This window comes from Carica papaya, chromosome 6, assembly GCF_054855325.1.
Source record: "Carica papaya isolate Zhongbai chromosome 6, ASM5485532v1, whole genome shotgun sequence".
In the NCBI taxonomy this organism is placed as follows: Eukaryota; Viridiplantae; Streptophyta; class Magnoliopsida; order Brassicales; family Caricaceae; genus Carica; species Carica papaya.
The window spans coordinates 5128477-5152848 of record NC_142314.1 but is presented as its reverse complement, the minus strand read 5'-3'; the positions used below and the strand labels follow the sequence as shown (position 1 = coordinate 5152848).

At 36.3% G+C, this 24372-nt stretch overlaps 4 protein-coding genes across 6 annotated transcripts; 2 read left to right on the top strand and 2 right to left on the bottom strand.

Moving 5' to 3' along the window:
* Nucleotides 1–5519: 5519 nt before the first annotated feature.
* SLO2 (Pentatricopeptide repeat (PPR) superfamily protein) lies at nucleotides 5520–10558 on the bottom strand. Its single transcript, XM_022044190.2, has one exon. It carries the CDS (start codon nucleotides 10337–10339, stop codon nucleotides 8222–8224), a length of 2118 nt encoding a protein of 705 aa, XP_021899882.2. The 5' UTR covers nucleotides 10340–10558; the 3' UTR covers nucleotides 5520–8221.
* On the top strand, nucleotides 5641–7596 carry ABCG5 (ABC-2 type transporter family protein). Its single transcript, XM_088222829.1, has 2 exons — nucleotides 5641–6625; nucleotides 6932–7596. Exons 1-2 carry the CDS (start codon nucleotides 5641–5643, stop codon nucleotides 7564–7566), a joined length of 1620 nt encoding a protein of 539 aa, XP_088078955.1. The 3' UTR covers nucleotides 7567–7596.
* Nucleotides 10559–10924: 366 nt separating the features above from the next.
* Nucleotides 10925–17442, top strand: LOC110816175 (pentatricopeptide repeat-containing protein At2g21090-like). The gene is made up of 3 exons (XM_022044241.2): nucleotides 10925–12253; nucleotides 16021–16759; nucleotides 17050–17442. The coding sequence occupies exons 1-3, from the start codon at nucleotides 11011–11013 to the stop codon at nucleotides 17153–17155; spliced, it is 2088 nt and encodes a 695-aa protein (XP_021899933.2). The 5' UTR covers nucleotides 10925–11010; the 3' UTR covers nucleotides 17156–17442.
* On the bottom strand, nucleotides 13696–24360 carry LOC110816176 (U2 small nuclear ribonucleoprotein auxiliary factor-like protein). 3 transcript variants are annotated; one of them, XM_088222284.1, is made up of 10 exons: nucleotides 23960–24360; nucleotides 23646–23757; nucleotides 23172–23342; nucleotides 19969–20015; nucleotides 18899–19037; nucleotides 18573–18639; nucleotides 18288–18490; nucleotides 17714–18092; nucleotides 16145–17594; nucleotides 13696–16068 (listed from the first exon to the last, which is right to left on the bottom strand). In XM_088222284.1, exons 1-7 carry the CDS (start codon nucleotides 24158–24160, stop codon nucleotides 18436–18438), a joined length of 792 nt encoding a protein of 263 aa, XP_088078410.1. In that variant the 5' UTR covers nucleotides 24161–24360; the 3' UTR covers nucleotides 13696–16068; nucleotides 16145–17594; nucleotides 17714–18092; nucleotides 18288–18435. The 3 variants fall into 3 exon arrangements, with proteins under 3 accessions (XP_088078410.1, XP_088078411.1, XP_021899934.1); XM_088222285.1 differs by having other exon boundaries at nucleotides 23172–23336; nucleotides 23960–24358; XM_022044242.2 differs by lacking the exons at nucleotides 13696–16068; nucleotides 16145–17594; nucleotides 17714–18092 and having other exon boundaries at nucleotides 18236–18490.
* Between the last annotated feature and the right edge of the window lie 12 nt (nucleotides 24361–24372).

The window sequence follows — 24372 nt, the reverse complement described above, 5'->3', positions numbered from 1 at the left end:
GCAAGAATCTATATCCGAGAGATAGTTAGACTACATGGAGTCCTGGTGACAGTGGCATCCGACAGAGATCCCAAGTTAACTTTTCGATTTTGGTTCAGCAAGCCATGGGAATGAAACTGTACCTCAACACTGCATTCTACTATCAAACCGATGGACAATCAGAAAGAACGATTTGCATACTGGAGGATATGCTTCGAGCTTGTGTTCTAAACTTTGGGGGCCATTAGGATGATCACATACCCTTGATAGAGTTTACCTACAATAACAGTTATCAAGCAAGTATCGGTATGACCTCGTATGAACTATTTTATGGTCAACCCTGTAGATCGCTAATCTCTTGGGAAAAGGTGGGTGATAGAAAATTATTTGGCATGGATTTTATAGAGTGGACTATAGCAAAAATAGTTCAGATCGAAAATAACATCTAGACAACTCAGAGCAGGCCAAAGAGTTATATCAACACCCAGATGAGGGATTTGAAATTTGAGAAAAATGATCGAGTGTTTCTTAAGGTTACCCCTTTCAAGGGAATCAACAGGTTTGACATGAGGGAGAAATTAAATCCCTGGTTCATTGGACCGTTTAAAATTTTAGACATGATTGGTACGTCCACCTACAAACTAGCATTAGGTTTAGAGCTATCTAGAGTTCATAATGTCTTTCATATGTCCATGCTACGCAAGTACAACCCGGACCCCTTACATATCTTGTCTCATGAGTCTCTTTCACTCCAGGATTATCTATTCTATTAGGAGGTACTGGTAGGCATTGTAGATTGAAAGAGCATAGTACTTCACAATAGAGAAATTCCCCTTGTCAAGGTCCTGTGACAGAATCATATACAGGAATAGGCCACTTGGGAACTAGAATCAGACTTCAGAACCTAGTACCCCTAACTTTTCGACTAAGTGAGAGGATATAAATTTTGAGGGTCCAATTTTTTTCTTAAGGAAGGGGAGAATTGTAGTACTCAAGCCTAAAAATCAGTCCAAGATAAATTTTTCATTTATGAAAAAATTTATAAATATTTAATTTATTTTATTTTAATTTAAATTTTATTAAATTTTTGAGAAAAAATGAATTAGGGATGAAATTGAAAATAATTTTGAGAAAAAGTGGTGAAATTTTGAATATGGGATGTGTTCTTAAAAGAAAATTGAAAACAAGAAGTTAAATTGCAAAAAGGAGAAGTTTGGAGAGCACACCACGTGGCAACCTTGCTGACATCAGCACCACACAGGAGGCCACGCGAGCAATCCGCATGCATGGTGATATGACAATCTAGATCTTATCCCGCGTGCGCGTGAATGGTCTAAATGCATCCCTCTTTAGACGTAATTGAACGGTCAGATTCAATCTGATCGTGCAGCCCAGATTCATTCTCTTAATACGATAAATTCAATGGAGGAGAGAATGTCACGTATTCTCGATCAGAAGGCCTAGATCGATACGGAAAGGGTATTTAAGCATCGCGTTTCAGGAAACCCTAACCCTAGCCGCACCAGCCCTCGCTAGAGAAGAAGAACTAGACGCTAGAAAAATAGGCCGATTACTGCTGCTGCTGCACCGGAGCCACCGCCAACCATAAAAAATGATAAAAAATTTTCTCTTCCCGCTCAGAATTTAATTCCGAGCCTCCCTGTGGCCATATAAGAGTAAAAAGGACAGTGGGTGAGTCGAATACTGCAAGTAAAACTTGGTCAAGTAAAAAGCCCTCGCTATCTCTTTCTTGTGCAAGTCAGCAGAAGAAGAACCCCAACCACGAAGGAGGACCTACGGAGCCATCACACCTGATAGCTTTCAGTTTTTTTATTTTTTCGGCGAACTGAGGCTTTCTAACATATTTTTTTCGCAGAGATACGTGTAAACCCGGCCAAAAAAGGCAAAAACTAGTCAAACAAGTCAAGCCGAGGCGAATCACCGCCATGGGCGGCGGAGCCGGCGACGGAGCTGGTGCTGGAGTACGGTGGCGGCACCGTGCCGAACCCTAAAATTTATTGGAAAGGTTTTCTTAACACCGATTTTGGCTTTTTGAAATTTTTGGGTACATGACAAATATTTTAATTTTCGCAGAAAAAATTTAAGAAACCCAGGAATCGTCAGAAGGTGTAGTAGATAACATAGCCTTTCAAAACACCAATCTGGATAAAAATCCCTCACTCTATTCCTTGTTACGGTAAATTGAGGTTTAATAATCGAATATTTTATGTTTTGTAAAAAATTAAAAAAACTTTAGAAATAATTACAGGTTACTAGTGGAGCTGGAACCGATCAGTTCATATTTGCCTTGATTCATTATTTATTTTCCTATACTACTTAAATTACTTACTATTATATTGTGCATATTTAATTGATGGTTTTGATTATTTTCTCGGTTGTTTGGTTTACCTCACCACATATTCCCGTGTTGGTCTCTTTTGAAATAAAATATCTCAATTATGTTTTTAATGTACATATCGCCTGTTTACATAATCTACTGTTGATTTGTGAATACAAAATGTTAGTATAAAATTAATGATTGATTGATAATATAGATATATGTATGAAAGTCTTACTAGGTACCCTGAAAAATTGTGGACGACCTTGGTATATAGGAAACTCTACTGTAGACATTACTTCAGGCGGACAGGGCTGATAAATCCCATATCGGAAGGGTTTGGGAGACATAGTTCACCCTCATACCAAACAGGATATCAAGGCGATGGTGTGTTTTGTGCCCATTATCGAACGAGGTATGGGGACGGCCGGGTTAACTGAAAAATCTAGATATTGGGTTCACGAGTAGGAGAATATCCTTATGGACTCCTAAAGGTTCCAGTAAGCAGGTTGAAAAGAGAATTGCTAATCTTGTTCAGTATACATGAAATCATAATGTTATCTGAGTATTTGTCTATATAGGTTGATTTTGGAAAACTCGTAATGTTAAGTATGAAATAAACGGTTTTCTTTATGTTAAATAAATTTACTTAAATAAATGGCTCCATTAGTTATTTTATTATTTTTACCAACCTTCGATTTTTCATATCGGTGGTTAGCGTGATATTCTTACTGAACTAGTGTAGCTCATCTTTTTATTAATTATTTCATATCAAAAAAATAAGATCCATATCCTGATCAGCAAGAGGGTTGTGAGTAGATTATCTTTCGGACTCCATCAAGTGCTAGTGGAGGTTAACCCCTAGGATATTTATTTTAATTATTTATTCTTTTTTTTTTTACGAACCACTATAGAATGGATATTCTCGTAACCCTATTGGGTATTTTAATTTACTGTATAAGGAATAAAAATTCTAACATTATTGTTTGCTTCTGCATTTAAAATATAAATTTATTTCTTTTAAGTTATAGGCCTTTACAGATGCTAATGGCAAGTTGTGTGCCTGGCCGAACTAAGGCCGGTATGTGTGTGCATTTTGTAGTTACGGTGATATTTCTGCTTGATGGTGTTGTATGTGTGTTCTACTAAATTTTTTGTGTATGTGGGGCCAGTGTGTGTATGGGTGGCCGATCTAGGGCTGAAGTATGGGTGGATGAGGGGCATGTTATAATTAGTAGTAGTATAGTTATTGGACCTGTGTATGCGTGTGTGTAGCAAGGGGGCTGAAAATGGATAGAGCTATTGTGAGTGTATGTGTGGCCAAGTAAAGGCCAGTATGTGTGTAAGGGAAATACTTTATACATATCTTGGTTATGCTGTCATTTGAATGTTACTTATGTTGTGAGTGTTATGGGTGAGTGAGTGTGCACCAGTGGTTAGGTAAGGGCTAGTATAGAGCTGATCTTCTGTGGTTGGGTAAATTGAGATGGTAAGGGTTCTCTTAGTGTGTTGACGAATGGAGGAGTTGAGTAGGTTGGAAGGTGGTGGTAAAATTGGTAAGGTTCAAAAGTATTTTCATATTTTATTTGAGTTTTGAATTTATTTTATTAGGTTAGAGTGTGCTCACTGTATGTCATTTACAGATGCAGTAAAACAAGAAATGGAACCAAAACCTCAGACCATGGGACAATACCTAGGGGAGGCGAGTTAACAGAATAATGGGCATATTTTAATTTACACTAGATGTCCATTCATTCTATTTCTCTATAGTAAATAGCAATTTCATTTTTTTTGCTCATTTGTTACTTTGAAATGTTTGATTGTAAAGCAAAGTGTGAAGATTGGTTTAGTCAAACTTGATGAATTTAATGCACAGGGAACATTTAGATTTGGATGAATTCATGAATAGAAATAAATGGAGTATGAGTGGAATTTGTGTGTTACGAAACACCTAGAAGTGTTACACTAACATTCGGGTTTTATTGAAATTGTGCTCCATTGGTCTTTTTATGTTTTGTACAACCATTTGATTTTCTGTATCAGTGGTAAGATGTTGATATTCTTACTGAGTTAATATAGCTCACCCGTTTCTTATTAATCATTTCATATCAGGACGATCAAGACTCGGATCCTGAATAGCAAGAAACCAGCTAAAGAATTATCTCTTCTGCTTTATTAATTTTGAATAGAGGTTAATCATATTTATTGTTAATATTTTTTCCGTTTAAGTTCCAAAACATTCTCATAACCTCTATTTGAACGTTTTAAATAAACGTATAAAGAACATAATTTTAAAATTTTAAATGTTTCTGTTGAATAAAATTTTTTTTTAATATTGTTTATTTTATTTTTATTAGGTTATAAACTCAAAATTCCGAATAGAAGTTTGGACCTCTACATAATTACTATTAATAAAAAAAATAAATAAATTTGTAATGTTGAGTAAATTAGCTATAACCAATACATTTAATATTGATTTAATTTTTTAATAATAATTTATATATTTTACTTGTGTACTAAAAATATTACAATAAAACTTTTAATAAAAGCACACACAAAATTATAATCAGAATTAAGTTTATATCCTCATAAAAGTATTAAAATGAATAATTGTGATTTGATAAAATTTAAAACATAAAACAATTGCAATGATTTGAGTGGCTTTGGGCCACCATGGCTTAGTTAGATAGATGTCAGCCACAATTTACATAATTCCAAATTGCTACGGGTTTGTCCTGTTCCTGTTTCTTATTACAATATAAGAAACTCTTGTTCTCCACCATGCATTCTTTATTTTCCTACTTTTAATTATTAATATACTATTTTTCTTTCTAAATAATAATTTTTTAATTAAAAAATAATGTCTGAAATTTATTCAATAACACACACAACATAATAATAATTTATAACAAGTTCGACTTAAATTTATAATATTATATATATATATATAAAGGAAAATAACCACCATAGTTAAAGTAATGTATTGTACCGTACCAAGCTGTGAAGTAGGGAATTTCCCACTAAAAAAATAGAGAGAGATGAATAACAACACTGCACGTGAATAACATCAACAGATTCCAGAACAGAACTACATGCAGTCAAATCCAATCAAAACCACACATCTATTTTCTCTGTCATTTTAACCTCACTGCAAACTATCAACCAAAATTTAAAAATTCAAGAAACAACAGAGAGAAAGGAATAAAATAAAAGTAGCAGTATCAGTACTTAATTGGCAGTATACAAGTTTCAGGTTAAGAAATTGAGAGAAGAAGAGAGAAAAAAAAAAAAAGAAGAAGAAGAAGAAACAGAGAGCTTCTTCAATGAAGAAACAAGGTTGTGAGATAGAAGCAATAGGTATCAGCTACAAGGTCAAAACACAAAAAAGAGATAACCCTTTTAAATTCTTTACCACCCAAAAGCAGCAACAAGTAGAAGTCATCGATCAAAAATCTGACAAACAACCATCAAAGCTTGAAGAAACAAGTACTGGAATCCGCCATGTACTTAAGAACGTGAGTTGCACAGCAAAGCCATGGGAGATTCTCGCCATTGTTGGTCCAAGCGGAGCAGGAAAATCTTCCCTTCTTGAGGTTCTTGCAGGAAAACTCGCTCCACAAGCTGGCTCCATTTTTGTGAACCAAGAACCTATTGACAAAGCCCGGTTCAAGAAAATCTCTGGCTATGTCACCCAAAAGGACACCCTCTTTCCCCTCCTTACAGTTGAAGAAACACTCATGTTTAGTGCCAGGCTGCGTTTAAGGCAGCCTCTAGCTGAACTGAGGTCCAGGGTTAAGTCCCTGGTCCAGGAACTAGGACTAGAGCATGTAGCCATGACTCGGGTTGGTGATGACAGGGTTCGAGGGATATCCGGTGGAGAGAGGCGTCGTGTTTCCATAGGAGTTGACGTCATTCACGACCCTAAAGTGTTGATTCTTGACGAACCAACTTCAGGTCTTGATAGCACATCTGCTTTGCAAATCATTGACATGCTTAAGGTCATGGCTGAAACCAGGGGAAGAACCATAATCCTAAGCATCCACCAGCCCGGTTTCCGTATAGTGAAGCTTTTCAATTCCATTCTTTTGCTGGCTGATGGCTCAGTTTTACATCATGGCACGATGGACCAGCTTTGCGTTAGCTTGAGGTCCATGGGTTTGCAGCTTCCGCTACATGTAAATGTTGTTGAGTTTGCCATAGAGTCCATCGAAACCTTTCAACAACAAAAACAGATGCAGCAAGAAATGCAATCTCACGTGCCAGCAGCACCAGTGCAACACAAGAAAGGAGAAGGTGAGACTAGAAGCGGTAAGTTTACTCTGCAACAGCTCTTCCAACAATCTAAAGTCGTTGATGAAGAACTCATCAAGGGGATTGATATCCCAAGTGATTTTGCCAATTCAAGATTGCAAGAAACCATAATCCTCACTTATAGGTTCTCAAAAAATATATTTAGAACCAGGGAGCTATTCGCCTGCAGGACAATTCAAATGTTGATTTCTGGTTTGGTGTTGGGCTCCATTTTCTACAATCTTAAACATGATCTTATTGGAGCTGAGGAAAGGGTAGGTCTATTTGCTTTCATATTGACTTTCTTGTTGTCTTGCACAACAGAAGCTCTGCCAATTTTTTTGCAAGAAAGGGAGATTTTGATGAAGGAGACTTCTTGTGGAAGTTACAGAGTCTCTTCGTATGCCATAGCCAATGGACTTGTCTACTTGCCATTTCTGCTCATCCTGGCAATCTTGTTCACAATTCCTTTATACTGGATGGTGGGGCTAAACCCAAATTTCATGGCATTTCTGCATTTTTTATTACTAATTTGGTTGATTCTCTACACAGCAAATTCGGTTGTGGTTTGTTTTAGTGCTTTGGTGCCTAATTTCATTGTCGGAAACTCAGTGATCTCGGGTGTGATGGGGTCCTTCTTTTTGTTCTCAGGCTACTTCATATCAAAGCATGGGATACCAAGTTACTGGATATTCATGCATTATGTATCTTTGTTCAAGTATCCATTTGAGGGGTTTCTGATCAATGAGTTTTCCAAGTCAGGTAAATGCTTGGAGTACATGTTTGGATCATGCATAGTTACTGGGGAGGATGTGCTAAGAGAAGAGGGATATGGAGAAGAAAGTAGGTGGAGAAATGTGGTAATCATGATTTGTTTCATTTTTGTTTACAGGTTCATTTCTTATGTCATTCTCAGATTTAGGTGCTCTAAAAGAAGTTTTAGAGCAGCCCTTGCTTAAAGGATATAATAAAAGCTCTCTCTCAGTCTCTCTCTCTCTCTCTCTCACGTGTATGTTAACAAGATGGTTCACATGTTTTTTGGAATTTACTTGAGACAGTAGGCAAAAGAGGAAATAACAGATTAATAAAGAAGGAAACGAGATGTCTTATCTACCAACAATATGATCCCTTTCTTCCTCTCTCTATCTCTTTGGCGCCCCCTGAAAGGGCCCCCATCAAGTTACAGCGTCTTATTTGTTTGACTGTATGCGTAAGAGCATGATAGCATACAAATTTTGCCAGGGTAGATTACGGTGGAGGCAGAAATTAAGCTGCCAATATCCAGTTAGATATTTTACTCTTGAAGTTGAATTGTGTGCAAAATCAGTAACTGGCCAGCTATCATCAAGCCAAGAGGGCATGTGATAACTGAACGTGGCAAGATGTATTTTACAGAGCTAGGTCACATGCCTTCTCAGCTTGATGATAACCGCCGCAATCAACTTGCTAGTGTTTGGCCATGTCTTGTTTAAGTGCATCAAGGATAAAGTTTTGGCTATAAATCACTAGCTTCCTTAAATTTCTTCCTCTATTCATTTCATGAAAGGAAAGGATTTATCAAAGGTTGTTAAATGAGAAAATAATAAATAGAGCACTGAAACAATTCCCAGAAAATTACCCGACATCAGCATCATCCGGAAAATTCATCTTGTGATGTAAAATTGACACAATTTCAGAGTGCTCTTCCCAAGCCTCATGATCATCAGCATCAGGGACATACCCTGCTAGTTTCATCTGTTTTGTAAGTGTTTTCAACAGTGAATATATGGCTTTCGTAAGAGGATGCCTCTTATCTTTCACCATGAAAGTATTTAATTTACCCTGTTTTTCAATCCAACTACAGCCTGGCTGTTTGACAACTCCTCGTTTCCTCATTAATTTCCTTACTTTCACAACATCTGCCCACTTACCAAGCTCTGCATACATGTTAGAAAGAAGAACATAAGGTCCAGAGTTGGTAGGATCTATTTCTAAGAGCTTCTCTGCCACAAACTTCCCTAATGTTAGATTCCGATGAATTTTACAAGCAGCAAGCAAAGAGCCCCATACAACAGCATCAGGCTGCATTGGCATGGTCTCTATCAAATTCTTTGCTTCAATAAGGCATCCAGCCCGACCAAGTAAATCAACCATACAAGTATAATGGTCTTTCAATGGTGATAAACCATAATCCTTGCTCATGGACGTGAAGTAATTTCTCCCTTCTTCGACGAGCCCAGCATGGCTACAAGCAGAAAGAACACCAATCAAAGTCACATGGTCTGGTCTCTCCCCAGATACCAACATTTTTCTAAATAACGCAAGAGCCTCTGTCCCATAACCATTTTGAGCACATCCAACTATCATAGCATTCCACGAAACCCAATCCCTTTCCAACATGTTTGTAAAGACATGGTATCCATCTTCAACAGATCCACATTTCATATACATGTCTATTAGAGAATTCCCTACAAAAATATCAGATTCTTCACCAGACTTAAACCGAAATCCGTGCTTCAGGACATGAGCATGAGCTTGTCTGCCAAGATACAGATCAGCAAGGTTTGCACAAGCATTCAGAAGATTTCCAAAAGTGTAATGTGTCGGGCAGACAGATTCCCTCTTTAGGAGGCAGAAGAGTCCAAGTGCCTCTTCATTGTCCCCATTCTGTATATATCCAGCGATAAGCGCATTCCAAGATACTATGTTTTTCTCTATCATTTTTGTGAACATTAATCTCGCAGTCCTCACACAAGCTACCTTTGCATACCCACTTACGATTGAGGTTTCAGACACCACACTCCAAATTGGCATTCTGTCAAAAACACTTCTAGCTTCATCAATTTTACTGCATTTGGCATACATATCGACCAATGCATTGCTTAAGACAAGATCATCCCTAAACTTGTCGTGTTTAACAACACGAGCATGAATTTCCCTACCTTCTTTTATTGCTAACAAGCTTGCACAAGCACTTACCACGCTGGCTAGTGTAACCTCATCTGGTTCAAACCCACAATCCATCATGCTCGAAAAAATCCGGAGAGCTTCACTTGCTGGGCCATTTTGCTCATAACATGTAACCAAACTATTCCAAGACACTAAGTTCCTTTCAATCATTCCATCAAAAGCTTTTTGAGCACAACTCACGCACCCACATTTCGAATACATGTCAATAAGAGCCGAGCCCATATAAACATCTGACGAGTACCGAGATTTCAATATCAAAGCATGGATTTGGCAACCCATTTGCAAATCCTTCAAACCAGCACAAGCGCTTAGGCTGCTACCAAATGAATACTCATTGCAGACAAAATCCTCTCTATGCATCCTATAAAAATAATACAAAGCATCATCAAATCTATCGTGCTGAGCAAAACCTGACACCATCGAATTCCATGTGCACTGATCACGCTCAGGCATTGACCTAAATATCCTTGCAGCCTCATCAAGAAAACCAGACTGCAATAACGCGGTTGTAATCGTGTTCCAAGAGAAAACATTCTTGTCAGACATTTTATCGAATACTCTCTGCGCATCCTCCAGAAAACCACATTTTGCATACACATCAATAAGCCTGTTCTGTATAAAGATCTCTGAGGAAAATTTGGATTTGATAATACGAGCGTGGACGCGACGAGTATCCCCCACAGACTTTGATCGCAGACAAGAATCCAAAAGCTTCGCAAACGGCGAGGAATCAGGATAGGAGAGAGCACCCACGATTTGTTTGAGCAGCACAGGCCTTGCCATTCCATTATCTTTGAAGAATCAGGCTTCATGGGCAGGCTTTGAAATAGCTTTTGATTGGTTTAAAAGAAAATGTCATCTGAAAAGGGAGTGAGGAAGAAGGAAAATGGAAGAGCAAACGTTGGCCTGGAGCCTCCATGGACGTGAATATAGAGTATTTTGAACTTCCCGTCCTTTTAAATTCTGAAGTCCCGCGTCTTTAAAATTTAGTTCTGAAAAAAAAATAATTTTATAAGATATTCAATTTTTAAATAAAATAAAATGTATTAATATTAAAATTAAAATAAATAAATAAAAATGTTATGAAAATAAATACAATAGTTAAACTAAGTATATTTAATTAACATAAATAAATAAAATTTAAATTAAAAAATATTTATTATAGAAAGAAAATAGTAATAATCATATTATGAACTTAAAATAATATAATAAATTAATTGAAATATATATATATATATATATATATAGATCATGTGTAGAAATTTTCTTAATAAAAATTTGTTAAAAATAAATTCTATAACAAAATACGATAATATGTTATAAATTTAAATAATAAAAAATAATATAATAAAAAATAAGAACCAAGAGGTTTATTTAAATTGCCTACAAGAACAAAAAGGTTTTTCACTCTCCTCCTTTGCCATTAGAATGGCGAACTGATCCGGTCACAGGTCATGGTTATCAGCGACATCATCATAGCCATTGATCATTACTCATCTCTGATATCAAAATGCATCTCTACAAAAAACCTAAAGCTAGGTATTGTTCTTCACTCTCACCTCATCAAAACTGCACTCATCTCCAATCCCTTCATCGCCAATGCCGTCATCGCCATGTACTCCAAATGCAATGCCATTGACGCTGCTCAAAAAGCATTTGATGATCTTCTCGTCAAGAACACTCATTCCTGGAACATTCTCATTTCGGGTTTCTTTGAAGAAGGCTTATTTCAAAAAGCACACAACATGTTTGATAAAATTCCTAAGCGAAGCATTGTTAGTTATAATTCCATGATTTCTGCTCTTTCTCGTTGTGGGTTTAACGAGAAATCAATAGGGGTTTTCAGAAGAATGCAAAAAGAGTACAACCACTTGTTTGTAGATAATTTCACGCTTGTAAGTATTGTGGGTGCTTGTGCTTCCTTGGGTGCATTAGAGTTGCTGCGTCAAGTTCATGGCGGAGTGATTGTTATTGGCTTGGAATTGAATTTAATAGCTTACAACGCTTTAATTGATGCTTATGGGAAATGTGGTGAATCCGATTCGGCATATGCTGCTTTCAATCAAATGAGTGAGAAGGATGTTGTTTCGTGGACTTCAATGGTTGTCGCTTTTGCTCGAGCATCCAGGTTGGATGCTGCCTGTGAGGTGTTTAATCAGATGCCTGTTAAGAATACTGTATCTTGGACTGCTCTAATTGCTGGTTTTGTGCAAAACAATTGTGGTGAGGAAAGCATGGATCTTTTTAAGCAGATGCTGGAAAAGGGGATTCGGCCTAATGCTTTTACTTTCGTTAATGTTCTAAGTGCTTGTGCCGATTTAGCACTAATAGAAAGAGGTAAACAGATACATGGGCACATGATTAGAAGTAGTGTGATAACTAATTGTTTTAACACGTTTACGGTAAATGCTTTGATTGACATGTACAGCAAGTGCGGAGACATGAAGGTGGCAAGAATGTTATTTGAGGGGATGAATGAAAAGGATATTGTTTCATGGAACACGTTCATAACAGGATTAGCACAAAATGGGCATGCAGAGGAGTCCCTCATTGTATTTAGAAAGATATTGGAAGCAAATATGAAGCCAAATCATGTTACATTTCTTGCAGTGTTATCTGCTTGTAGCCATACGGGTCTGCTTTCTGAGGGATTCCAAATCTTAGACATGATGAAAAAGAGTTATGGAGTAAATCCGAGTTCAGATCACTATGCAATTGTGGTAGATTTGTTAGGGAGGAAGAATAGGCTTGAAGAAGCAATGGAGTTGATAGAGAGGGAACCAAAGGGATCGGATCATGTTGGGATGTGGGGTGCACTTCTTGCTGCTTGTAGGATTCACGGTAACTTTAATGTTGCTAGAAGAGCAGCAGAAGCTCTGTTTCAGCTAGAGCCTGACAAGGCTGCTCGATATGTTATGTTATCAAATATCTATGCATCAACAAGAAGGTGGGATGACTACCGAAAAGTGAGGAGGCTCATGGAGGAAAGGGATTTGAGGAAGGAAATAGCTTATAGTTGGATTGAGGTAAGGAATTCAAGGCATGAATTTGTAGCTAAAGACAAGAGCCATCATCAAGTAGAAGATATATATGAAGTAATTAGTAAGTTACTCGATCGCATGAAAGAAGCGGGGAATTCTGATTTTTCTCATGAAGATGACATATCATCTTGATCTAATTAATTAATGTTAATTACTGATACTTCTTTTCACACTTGTGAAATTTTTTTGGTCAATTATGTTTCTGAAAATATCTACTGTATAAATTGTGAATTTGATTTTTTTCTAATAATGAATTGTATATTATCATATCAAAAAATTTATCTCATTTAAAGTGAAGTGATGTAATTTGATATGTACAAGTTAGTATTTGAAAGTTCATTAGAAACAAGATAATCATATTAAGTATTAAATTTAATTAGATTTATAAATATAATTTTTTATATTTAGTTCAAGTAAATAAAAACATAACCATAATATTCATTTATTGATTTGTAATCGATTCTACTCTTATAGTTCTAAAAAATTCTTATATTTTTATATTATTTATTATTTTGAATAAAGTGGGTAAAGGATTTGAATTAGAATTATCAAAAAAAAAATTCCATAAAAAAATATCATTATAGAATTATAATGCTAATACCCTAATTACAAAAAAAAAAATAGAACTAAAATAAAAATCTAAACAGAAAGTGTTTATTGACTCACAATAACAATAATAATATGCATTTTCTTTATTATTAATATTACTATAATTTTATTTTTTTTAAAAAAAAAAATAAATATATAAAAGAGAAGAAGAAAACAAAGTCTGACAGCTCGTCCCCATAAGGTTTAATAGCTTGGCGTTAAACGTTGCTGTTATATTTGCTTCGTTCTCACATCTATTTCAGTAAATATATATATGTATGTACTATGTGTACGTACTTTTGTTTGAGATATATAAAGTTTGAGGTGATGAAGTTTTAAACCAATGAAAAATGTACGATTGATTTTTAAGTCAACGATAAGGAGGGCAGGTTATTTTTAACTAAAATGAAATGCCGTAGTATTAATTAGAAAGAACAAACAACTTGCAAAGAAATAAAAAGGGAGACAGATAAACCACTCAGTTTTCCCCTTCTTAATGTTACGACCGAATGACTTAAAAATCTTATATTATAACCATGTCCAAACCACATCGATTAACTTCACCTCTTCGTCTGATTTAAAACAAAGAACCGGCGCCCTTTTGTAGTGTTTTAAACCTACCTCCTCACTCGGTCAAATAATTAGTTATAAGCCTACGTTATACTGGGAACGCAAACACGACAAGTACATATTACTTTGGCACAAATCTGAAAGTAAAAATTCAGAGTGGAGCTGCGGGACGCGACAGTTGGAGAGAGGAGGAGGAGCCACTTTTCTTTCTCTTAACTTGTAGTGCGCGACGGAAACGTACGTGGGTTGTTGAAAAATTCAAGTGACTTCGATTTCCGTCAGCCACTGCTACCGCGGCATTCATTTTCAACACATCCAAACAAAACACTACACCCTATATATTATATTTTTTATCTGTTTAAGCAATTATAAAACTTGGGGATATACAGAAAATTTTGATACTAGAGATTTTTGGGGGTGAAATATTTGTTTAAATTTGTTAATCTATTGTGATAGCTATTACTTAAATTATTTGAAGTATATAAAATAAATATATCATTGAATAAGCCCTTAAAGAATGTATCTAGGTTAATTAAAAAAATGGTAACCCCTCTCATTCATTATTCAGAAAATCTCAATTATAATCTAAGTTGGTCAGAAGTAACAATCTTATTAAATAAATCTCTAACATATGTATGTATAGGAGGGGTCAATAAACAAGGGCTGGTAAAGAAAGAACCACCGTGAAAGAACAGGTGATTATTTCCATAAAGACTCAACTGCTCAGATCACATAAGCCATAAAAATATACCAGTGAAAAAGCACCCTCGAATATTATCCCATTTAATGTTCCAAGACACCAACTGGGATTCAAAATTCAAAATTCAAAATCTCAGGCCTTCACCATCTACCTTTAATGCTATCTTCAATATTCATCTAAAAATTTCATCAATTAATTCACTCTTTATTTTAAAAAAAAAAAATTAAAAAGTGTCCATTCAAATTAAGGACTCCCCATTTGTTTATCATTCATAAATTCTTTAATACTCCATTTGATAAATTACGACGAGACCGTAAATAAAAACAGAAACCAGAATTTAAGAAATTTCAAATTGAAAATGCGGGTGCACGAGATTCATGTGCCTGCTTTATTTAATTCTATTTACATTCAAATTGTTTAGTTAGCAAGTTCGCGTCCAACACATAATTAATATATAAACATTAAAATATCACCATACCCAAAATTTCTTCCTAACATGTTAATTTTTTTTTCTCTAGTTTAGTTAAAAGACAAGATCATTCACTTCAGAACTAAAAAAATTTACTAAGCAAATTCTTGCAGCCTCTCTAATAAATAAATAAATCCTAGACTTAATGTACTAATCGTTAATATGTCATTTTCTTCAAAGGGAGATTGTAATTTTACAAGATAAACCTATATGATCTGTTAATGTTATTTTAAACAAGATTTATACCACGCTTCGATCTAATGAAGATGCCGTATAGATACTCAATAATAGTAAAATTATAAATCCGTCATTAAAATATATATAGGAAAACACATTATTTAAAAGTTACATTTAATGATTCATGAATAATTTGATTGGGTATTTTATGGCTAATTAGAAGTAATAAGTTGGATAAATAATGATTGCCGACTACAATTTTAGTAATGATGCTAATGAAGAGGCTAGCACACCTTAAAATAAAAGAGAAAATATATCACAATAAAGATTGAGTTAACAATATTAATTGTTAGGACCAGTCTTTTGGGATTTACGTATTAGTATTTAAATATTATTAAAAAATGTAATATTTTTTTATAAATTATAATCAGAGAAAATGCCTTGGTAAAAAGTAAAAAAGAAAAAAAAGACGTGTCAAATTGAAAAAGTGGATTGTATTCGTACTATAGACGGGCAAATGAAATATGACAAAGACCCAAATAATGAAATAAAGCTATCATCATGACAAAAACACGAATCACCAAATAAAAAATAATATATATATATATATATATATATATATATAAAAAGTCATTGTAGTGCATTTATAACGAAAAATTTCGAAGAGACTAATGCTGAAAAATAGGAAGATTGAACCACATACCTCTTCTCCCCATCTGAGACGGCAATGACTTTTTGAGTCCTTGGAGAAAATGATACATATGGACTCCGTCTTCCTCATTGAAAAAGTAACTCATAACTCGTCTCTCGCGCACCCACGATAACTTGTTGCTTCTTCTTCTTCTTTCATTCCTTGACACAGCCATGCTTGATCACCGGCGAGAACCAGCCAGGAACCATGTCTCTTCATTCCCTGCAGTCAACAAAAGTCAGGCCAGTGCAGGAGATCCAGAATTTGACTTCTGGGCTGCACGTGAAACCCGGTGTTATGGAAGTTCAATCAGGGACTCCAACGGCGGTGATACAGGGTTTCAAGTCCATACACATGGTGGAGAAGGCTTTGGCAGTTACTCCCCGTCCTTGTGGAAAACAAGTAAGTCAAGAAATACAATGCAGGAATCCTCTCCCTTGCTTCCTAGCAACCATCAATACAGTAATCTTTCAACTTCTATGCGAATGAAGGCAATTGAAGAAGGTAGGAAGGAACTCATGGAGATGATTCACAACATGCCCGAGTCTACTTATGAACTCTCCTTGAAAGATATTGTTGACGAGGAGCATATAGCAGAGGAAGTTGAAGACGAACTTATCCTTGAGGATAGAAATTCCCTTTCAGAAACAGAAGTTCAGATCAGTAAGCAGAAGAAGAATAAGAAGAAGAGCATCAAATCAGGAAAAATTTCAAGGAGTTCAAGCATGGATAATGAAGCTTTCTTACTCAAGATTTTTTTTCCAAGCACTCGTGGTTCAAAAAGGCAAGTACATACCAGAAAGTGTTCAAAGATTTCTCCAAAGCCATCTGGTGTTGGATCAGAGAACCGCATATACAAGGGATGGTCAATAAAAAGAATTCTGGTTACAAGAGAGGGAAAAAATAGTGAAGAAAATAGCAGCAGCGGAAGCTCTAGTAGCAGCCAAAGCAGCACAGATATAGTCAGGTATTTCCATGACATCCTCTCAAGCTTCAACATTTAAGCAATTTTCTACAACTAGACAGTTTTCTACAACTAAATAGGACCAGGAAGTCTTTTACCACCCAAAAAAAGAATACCAAGAAGTCTATAGAATTTCTGGAACTACATTATAACATCTAAGTAGACTGATGGAAACAATTAAAACTGAAAATTGAGAGAGGCCAAAAAATGATCATAAAAAACTGCTTAATAATCAGAGAAGTTATAACTGGCTTGTGGCACTAATAAAACTTTTGCATCTTTATATTATGCAGACATGGAGATGGTGATTCCTTAACTGGTTGCTTGCCGTTCTTCTTCTCCAAGATAGGCAAAAACAAGAACCAGAGAGCGCATCTTTTGAATGAGGATGCAATATAGACTTGAATCAATGTTGTCAACCAAAGACAACAAAAGATGCAACGAGGAAGCATTTGGCTAAATAGAAGAAGAATTAAATAACCTGAACAGATTTCTCAGTCCTGTGGCTATGCTCTTGAGAAATCAGTGAAGTGCTACTTGGTGGAACTTAATTGTTGAGAGCCAAAAAGATGCTCTTGAGAAATCAGTGAAGTGCTACTTGGTGGCACTTGAGAGTTGAGAGCCAAAAAGATTGATATTGTTTCCTATTCTTGTACCTTCATATCTTAACAAAGGTTGTTTATATATTTCTTAGTTGAGAAACCCTTTATTGTTGATTGAAAACTACCCAGTATAGCAGATGGTTAAGGACAGAATTGACTTTGCCCAATCAAGTCAGTCGGTGGATACAATTGCATTTTGTGTTTAGTTAATCCTTCCGTAGTTTCTCAGCAGGTACCTGGTTAGGCAGTATAAAAAGGAAAGCATCAGTTAAAGGGAAAGAAAATCTTATAAATATGTGCGTGTCCATACACACATAAACTCTTGTGTGCAAACTACAACTAGAACACAACTAACCAAATTGTCTCCATAACTTCCAAATTCTTGATTGCAGAACGCAAGAAAAATGAAAACAAGGCAATTTGTGTGTCAACCACAGCTTTAAGCCGCCAATAATAGATGTCTTGGATGTCTTGGCTTACTTGAGATGGGGATGCGAAATGGATTCAAGTATTTCACACGAGATAAATAAGGAGAAACTTTAATCTGATCCGTATCATTTCCACCACTAGGTTCTGCAGACACCACGCTTAGGGGTTTATCTAGACGAATCACCACCACTAAATGCAACATTTACGCAATACTGTACCATCAAAGAGGCCAAAGTAAGTGCTACTCATGTTCAAATGCTGCAACGACCTCTCCACCTCCCTAATCTTACCTTTACTCTTTAGCACTACAAGAAAAAAAATTGTGAGACCTTTGGAAGGGCTGGAAACTAAAAAAGTTGTCTACATTAAAAAGAAAAATACATTTGTGTCAATATTTAAATTAAGATAAATTAATGGTTTATCGAGAGGTCAAATGTGCAAGGTAATATATCCAAGATCCTAAAGCTTTTTATTATCTGACTAAAAGAACAGGGACTTGCATCAGTTGTCAGGAAAATGTTCAAATACTTTACACCATCTTGCTTTCTTTACATGCCCTTCTGTAGATAAAAATGAAAATTCATATTGTAAAAACTGAGAGCTGATGTCAAAACTTCTTTCACCAAACTGTCAAGTTAACTAAGGTTTCTAGTTATCTTCTTCATCTCCAGAATCCTGTAGAACGACACCTCTTGTTCTTGTCCTGAACAAACAAAGAAACTGGTTTCAGGTCTTTAAAGAGAAAGTAGTTGAATGTTGTGAACTATAGAACAAAACCCAAATACCGGCGATGTGCAGGTACGATACGATTAGCAACTCTTGTTGAACCCATTTCTTTAGCAGCATGCTTGTCTGCAGTTCAGCCAATGAAGAAAAAATAGATCAGCATCTCCTTGCAAATGACAAAATAATTATTATCAAAGTAAAAAAATTTCAACCATTAGCAGCAAAAAGACTCAAAATAAGGAGATAGAAAAGAAGCAATAGTGACGCATAGAAAACAAGAAGTTTGTCCAAGTCTACATAGTTTAGTCTCATGAAATGGCAGATTTTATCACTCATCCTGACCAAAATAATAAGCACTTGATGTTCAAGCGAATGCAATGCGCACCTGGAGAATTTTGGGCATTGCTCACTGGAGAAGCAGATGCATCCAATTTGTCCAAGGAATTGATCTTTTGCAATTTTTTCTTTCTCATATGAAGCTCCAACTGCAGCTCCAACTGACTCTGTACACCTTCATACTTTTCCTGTCATACAATAAACATGTAGCTTAGAAGGAAGAAAAAGTACCCATCTCCAGCAGAGCAAAAAATTAATCTGGAATGCTATTATAAGCCATATTACTAAAGTCTAAAAAATATAACTAAGGAGAACAAGGTACTCAAGTAATACAATTCCATAGAGCTCTTCAGCTGAAACAATCTCAAAAAGGTTGAAGTAAGCTCAAGATTTGCATAGAAATCCGAAGATATAGTTATCAATCAACACAATTGTATTCATGACCAATTACTTGTATTCGAGTGATAAGTCCGAAAGCCAGAAACAATACTCTAATGTGCAGAAAAGTAATTATCAAAGGTTGAACCTATTTTTGTTCTCTGGAAATCAATCGATAAATTTTGAAAAATAGAAATTTCCCTTTGTCAATGAAATCCTTCATAAGTATACAGTTTCGACCCGAAAGAGAAGATAGATCTGTTTGAACTAATCTGATTAATTATATTTAACATGGAACAATAACACAAGAAAACAGTTTTAGAAACTAAAAGTAATTTCTGGTAAGAAAAATTTTACAAAGAACTGGAACATGAAGTACTAGTTTTCCTTTTTTTTTCTTTTTGGACGGAGTAGTAGTTGTAAGTCATAACAGAAGAGTTATAGTTCTTTTCCAGATTGATATGATACAATGCCTGTGTCATTTGTGAATGATACAAGTCAAAATAGAGAAATCAAAACATTGAACCTTCCTAGCAGAAGGCAGCACTTAGTGAATCTGCATCTATATAGCAACAGTTGGGTGCATTTCTTGGAAGGAATACTCAAACATTATTATCAGACATAAATAAAAGTAACCGCACACGCAAAAGTGATACAAAGAAAAATGAAGGAGAATAACAATTAAACTGAAATCTTAAACATGCCTCTAGGCTCTAGCCTATTAGTAATAAATAAGCATACCTTTTCAGCTGACAGCATTTTTGTCAACTGCAAGGAGTGTTCCTTCTCTGAAGGCACAATCAAGAAGAAATCAGTGGTAAGTTAAAAAACTATCTCAGCAAATGGCCCAGATCTTATATCAGCATAATGTATTGGGAAACACATTATTCTTATATGGAGCGAGCGAGATGGCCACTTACAATAATTTTGAAAAAGAAAAAAAAAAATCCATCATTAATGGGACAAATCTAAATCTTAGATAAAAAATGAAACTGGCAAAAGACATAGTTGGGATTAGTCAAAAGTATATTTACAAGCAGTAAAATATCTCCTTGAGAACCCAAAACTCTAGCAAATGAAGAGGTTGGAGTTCTCTTTGAACAAATGGTGATATCGTAAAAAATATGTCCCAATTTTCTTTACATTCTTGCCCCTTCATTTGGTAGATGATCAATGTGGAATTTAAACAAAGATCATATAATTGCTAAACCCCAGAGTAGTGCTTCCACAGGCACTAATTGTAATAACTGGGAAAAAAAAAAAGAGAAAATTGGTATGTATGTATAGATGTATATGTAGAGTGAGGATTTCAAATGTGAAACGACGTCGTTTGGTGAAGAGGGGGAGGAAACGGTGCTGTTTGGAGAAGAGGAGGAAAACGACGTCGTTTGAAGGAAACGGCGTCGTTTGGAGAAGTGGAGGAGGAAACAACGTCATTTGGAGAAATGGGGAGTGGACAGTTGGGATGAGGTGAGATGGACGGGCAGGATGAGAGGCTGTGGGGTATAAATAGGAGAAGGGAAAGAAAAAAAAAAAAAAAGAAAGAGAAGGAGGTAAGAAAAGAAAGAAAACAGAGAAGAGAGAGATCGAGGGCGGGAAGAGAAGGTGAGAGAGAGAGAGAGAGAGAGGAGCCGGATTGGAGAGAAACGAGAAGAGAGAGAGAGCAGAAAGGAGGACAGTGACGGTGCGAGCCACGAGAGGAAGGAAGATGGAGATGAGAGGTACGGTAAATTTTGAGTTCTTGTATAGGTGTGGTGTGATTTCGAATTAGTGATTTTAAGTTGAGAAATCTAGGTTTTGTTTAGTATATAGAGCAATAAAACTACGATGTAGGGACAGGCGAGTGTAGATGGCAGGTGGAATCGTGGAGGTGTTCACGGAGGAGACCGCGGGAAGAGAGAAAATGAAGACGTTGGAGGGTGGGAGAGGTCCTGAGAGAGTGAGGATATTTTGTGTAAAATGAGTGTAAGTACATGGTGAAGGCCGTAGGAGGAGAGAGTGAACGAGGAGGTCGGTGAGTGAATGAGATCCGTGAGGGCGAGGAGATTTTGTATGTGTGCGAGTGGGATGCATGGAGGAGGCCGCAGAAGGAGACAGAAGGAAGAATGAGGTTGGTGAGTGTCCTGTGAGAGAGATGAGAGTTCGTGATTGTGTGAGTGTGAGTTGTGATACTTTGAATAGGCCGTGGGAGGTAGAAGAAGAAGGAAAGCGGTGTGTGAGGTATGTGAGAGAGAGGAGAGTTCATGATTGTGCATGGGGTCCTTAGTGTAGGCTGCATAAGGAGGGAGAATGAGAAGCTCGATGTGCGAAGAGGTTCGTGTAAGAGGAGAAGTGCGGTATGGCTGTAGGGAGAGGTAGATATAGAAGGGGAGGAGAGTGTATATGCTGGAAATTTGGGAGAAGAAAAAGGAGGCCGGTAAAGCGCGATTTAAGGTATCGAGATAGAGGTGTGTTGGTGTAGTTGTATGGTGTGAGGGTTTGGGTTGTATATAGGTTGGTATAACTGCTGTAAATTTAATGGTTGGCGAGAGAATATTACCGACGTGTGTGTGAAATGTTAGTGTGTGTCCTATGGGGAGATGTGTGTAGGTTCGGTATACCGGTTAAAGGTATAGGAGAGCTTCAGGACAACATGGTGAAGCGAGTACAAGATGGTATGATTCTTGAGTTGGTAACATTAGGGAATGCCGATATTGGTGGTCGCTACCTAGAAAGAGTAAGTTTATCGCCGATAGTGGTGATGGTCAGGAGACTCCGACGGGCAAGGGTTGGGTCGCCGATATTGGTGACGGAAGAGAATGGTATCTGTGTGTGTGTGCGGCTTATTAGGGGTCGAGAGATAGAAGATTGAGTGTTGGTTGCCGATATTGGTGACGAGTGAGACCATTTGTACTCATTGAGTGATTTCGGAAGGCCACATTTGATATGCAATATAACTAAATTACCGGAGCAGGTTAATTTTGTGTAGTCCCAGGGTGGCATTAAAGTAGGATTTAGGTTGTATAGATAGGGTACAAATAGGAATACTGAGTTTTCTGTTGTTGCATGTACTACTTGTAACCATAACTAGATTTTCGGGATAAGTTAATGCTGTATAGTCCCAGAGTTGTACTAAAGTATGACTTAGGTTGTGTAGATAGAGTGCATATAGAAATACTGAATTTTCTGTTATTGTATATGATACTTGTAACTTAATTTTTACCGTATTGAGTTATGTGTACTCACTCTTTATCATTAACAGATGAGGTAGGGATGGAGCCGGGATCGGAGTTGCTGGTTTCCGAGCCTAGTATACAGCGCAACAAGGCAATGATTCTTTTTGTGGGCGGAATGGAGTGTGTAAAAATTAATAGTAGTATGGATAATGTCTGCTGGAAGTGTATGAGATTTATTACTCTATAATGTATATATAGGATTGCATGTTTATCTTAATTTTGAATAATAAATTGCGGAAAGGTTTCTAGGTGTGTGATTGATTTGGAATGAGACTTTCGTGATTAGTCATAAAATTGTCTTAAACTGTGCTGTTAAAAATATAAAAAAAAAAGGGGCGTTAGACTAATACACTCCCAACTTAAAGGGAAATTTGCCTGAAACATGCTAAGGTGAATAGAAAGATAGAAGGACCCGCTCAAAGTTTCTCCAGCCCTAGTATTTTGACGTCTATCAATTCATATGCAAAGTGATTATGCCTGTGTTGGATCCAATATAGAAGAACATGGTTCTTTCTTTGTTAAAGAAAATAGACTTGGTAAAAATATTGCTGGATTTTCTTCGCTTTATAACTATGACTGCCGCAAGTTTATAGCTAATAACAGATACTCATGAAGAGAAGTGTAGTACTACCAGCAGATAACAGCATAAGGACCCAAAGGAAAAGAGTTCCAACATAGTTAACGGCTTTAAAATAGATATTGTCCTCAGATGACAAGGAAAAAATAAACCTTGTAAAAGTAAATGTTGTGTCCTTTTGAATGCTTCAAAAAGCTGCATAGATAGCTTTGCCATTGCCTCAGCAGCAGCAGCAGAGTCATCTATTCTTCTGAGAGGGAATGACATACGAGGCATTCCTTTCGCCTTCTGAGCGACTAATTTCGCAAAAGTAGCACCTGAAACTAAAAATGCAAGGGCGTTAATGTGATAAATTAAAATTTGGCAGAAGATGATATCCTATGGCATCACTCTCACTGGAAATGTGAATCACCATAATCCCCCACCTCCATTTGGGTACTGTAAACAAATTCAATAGCCTCGACAGCATGAACTCTTCGTTTCATTTAGAAGGAAAAACCTAATAGATAAATTGAATAGAATGATTACCTAAGAAACAAATTCAACGGAGACTAGCTAGGAGAAGTAACATAATATCAAACAGTAGGAAAATTATGTTGGAATAAAAAGTGAGAAAAATGAATCACCATTAGAGTCTAAATTTCCCTCTATAACGAGCTTCACCTCCTCGGATTCAATAGAAGCTACCATATAGTCAACGAACTCAGACCACGAGCCCCCTATTCCAATGGCGTCCCTCTGGCGCACCATTGAATAGCAAATAATTAACACGATAACTTAAATAAGTTGATCTGATTAACGTATTAAACTAAATAAAATCTTTCGAACTCCTTTGTCATTAGTTTTCTCATTGTCCAACATAAGAGGCAATCAAACAAAAACCAACAAGAAAAACCAAAAGAAAAAACACATATGCAGAAAAAGAAGGTATTGAAATCACCATGTCTTCAAGCTGCGAAACAGATCGTACGGCCTCCCAAGTATGGAAGCGGAAATCGGTGACATGAAGCGTGAGGTGAAAATGATCAGAAGGGAAAAGGTGGAACAAGAAGCGAGGCGGTAGATCCGAGACCGGATTCAGAAACTCGGTTTTCGGTTCGCCAAATATCGGTTCAAAATTCTCGAAGCCTGAAATTGCCATCGGCAGTTTGCTTGACAATGTTTTAGGCGGGGATATTCTCGTTGGTTAAATATTGAAACTTTAGAACGGTATGGTATAAATAGATACTATATATATATATATATATATATATATACATACATAGATACACACATAAACATTATAATTGGCGAATCAGCAAGTGGGATCCTTGTATTCTCACCAATTTTGATGGCAAATTAAGAGTTTTGGCT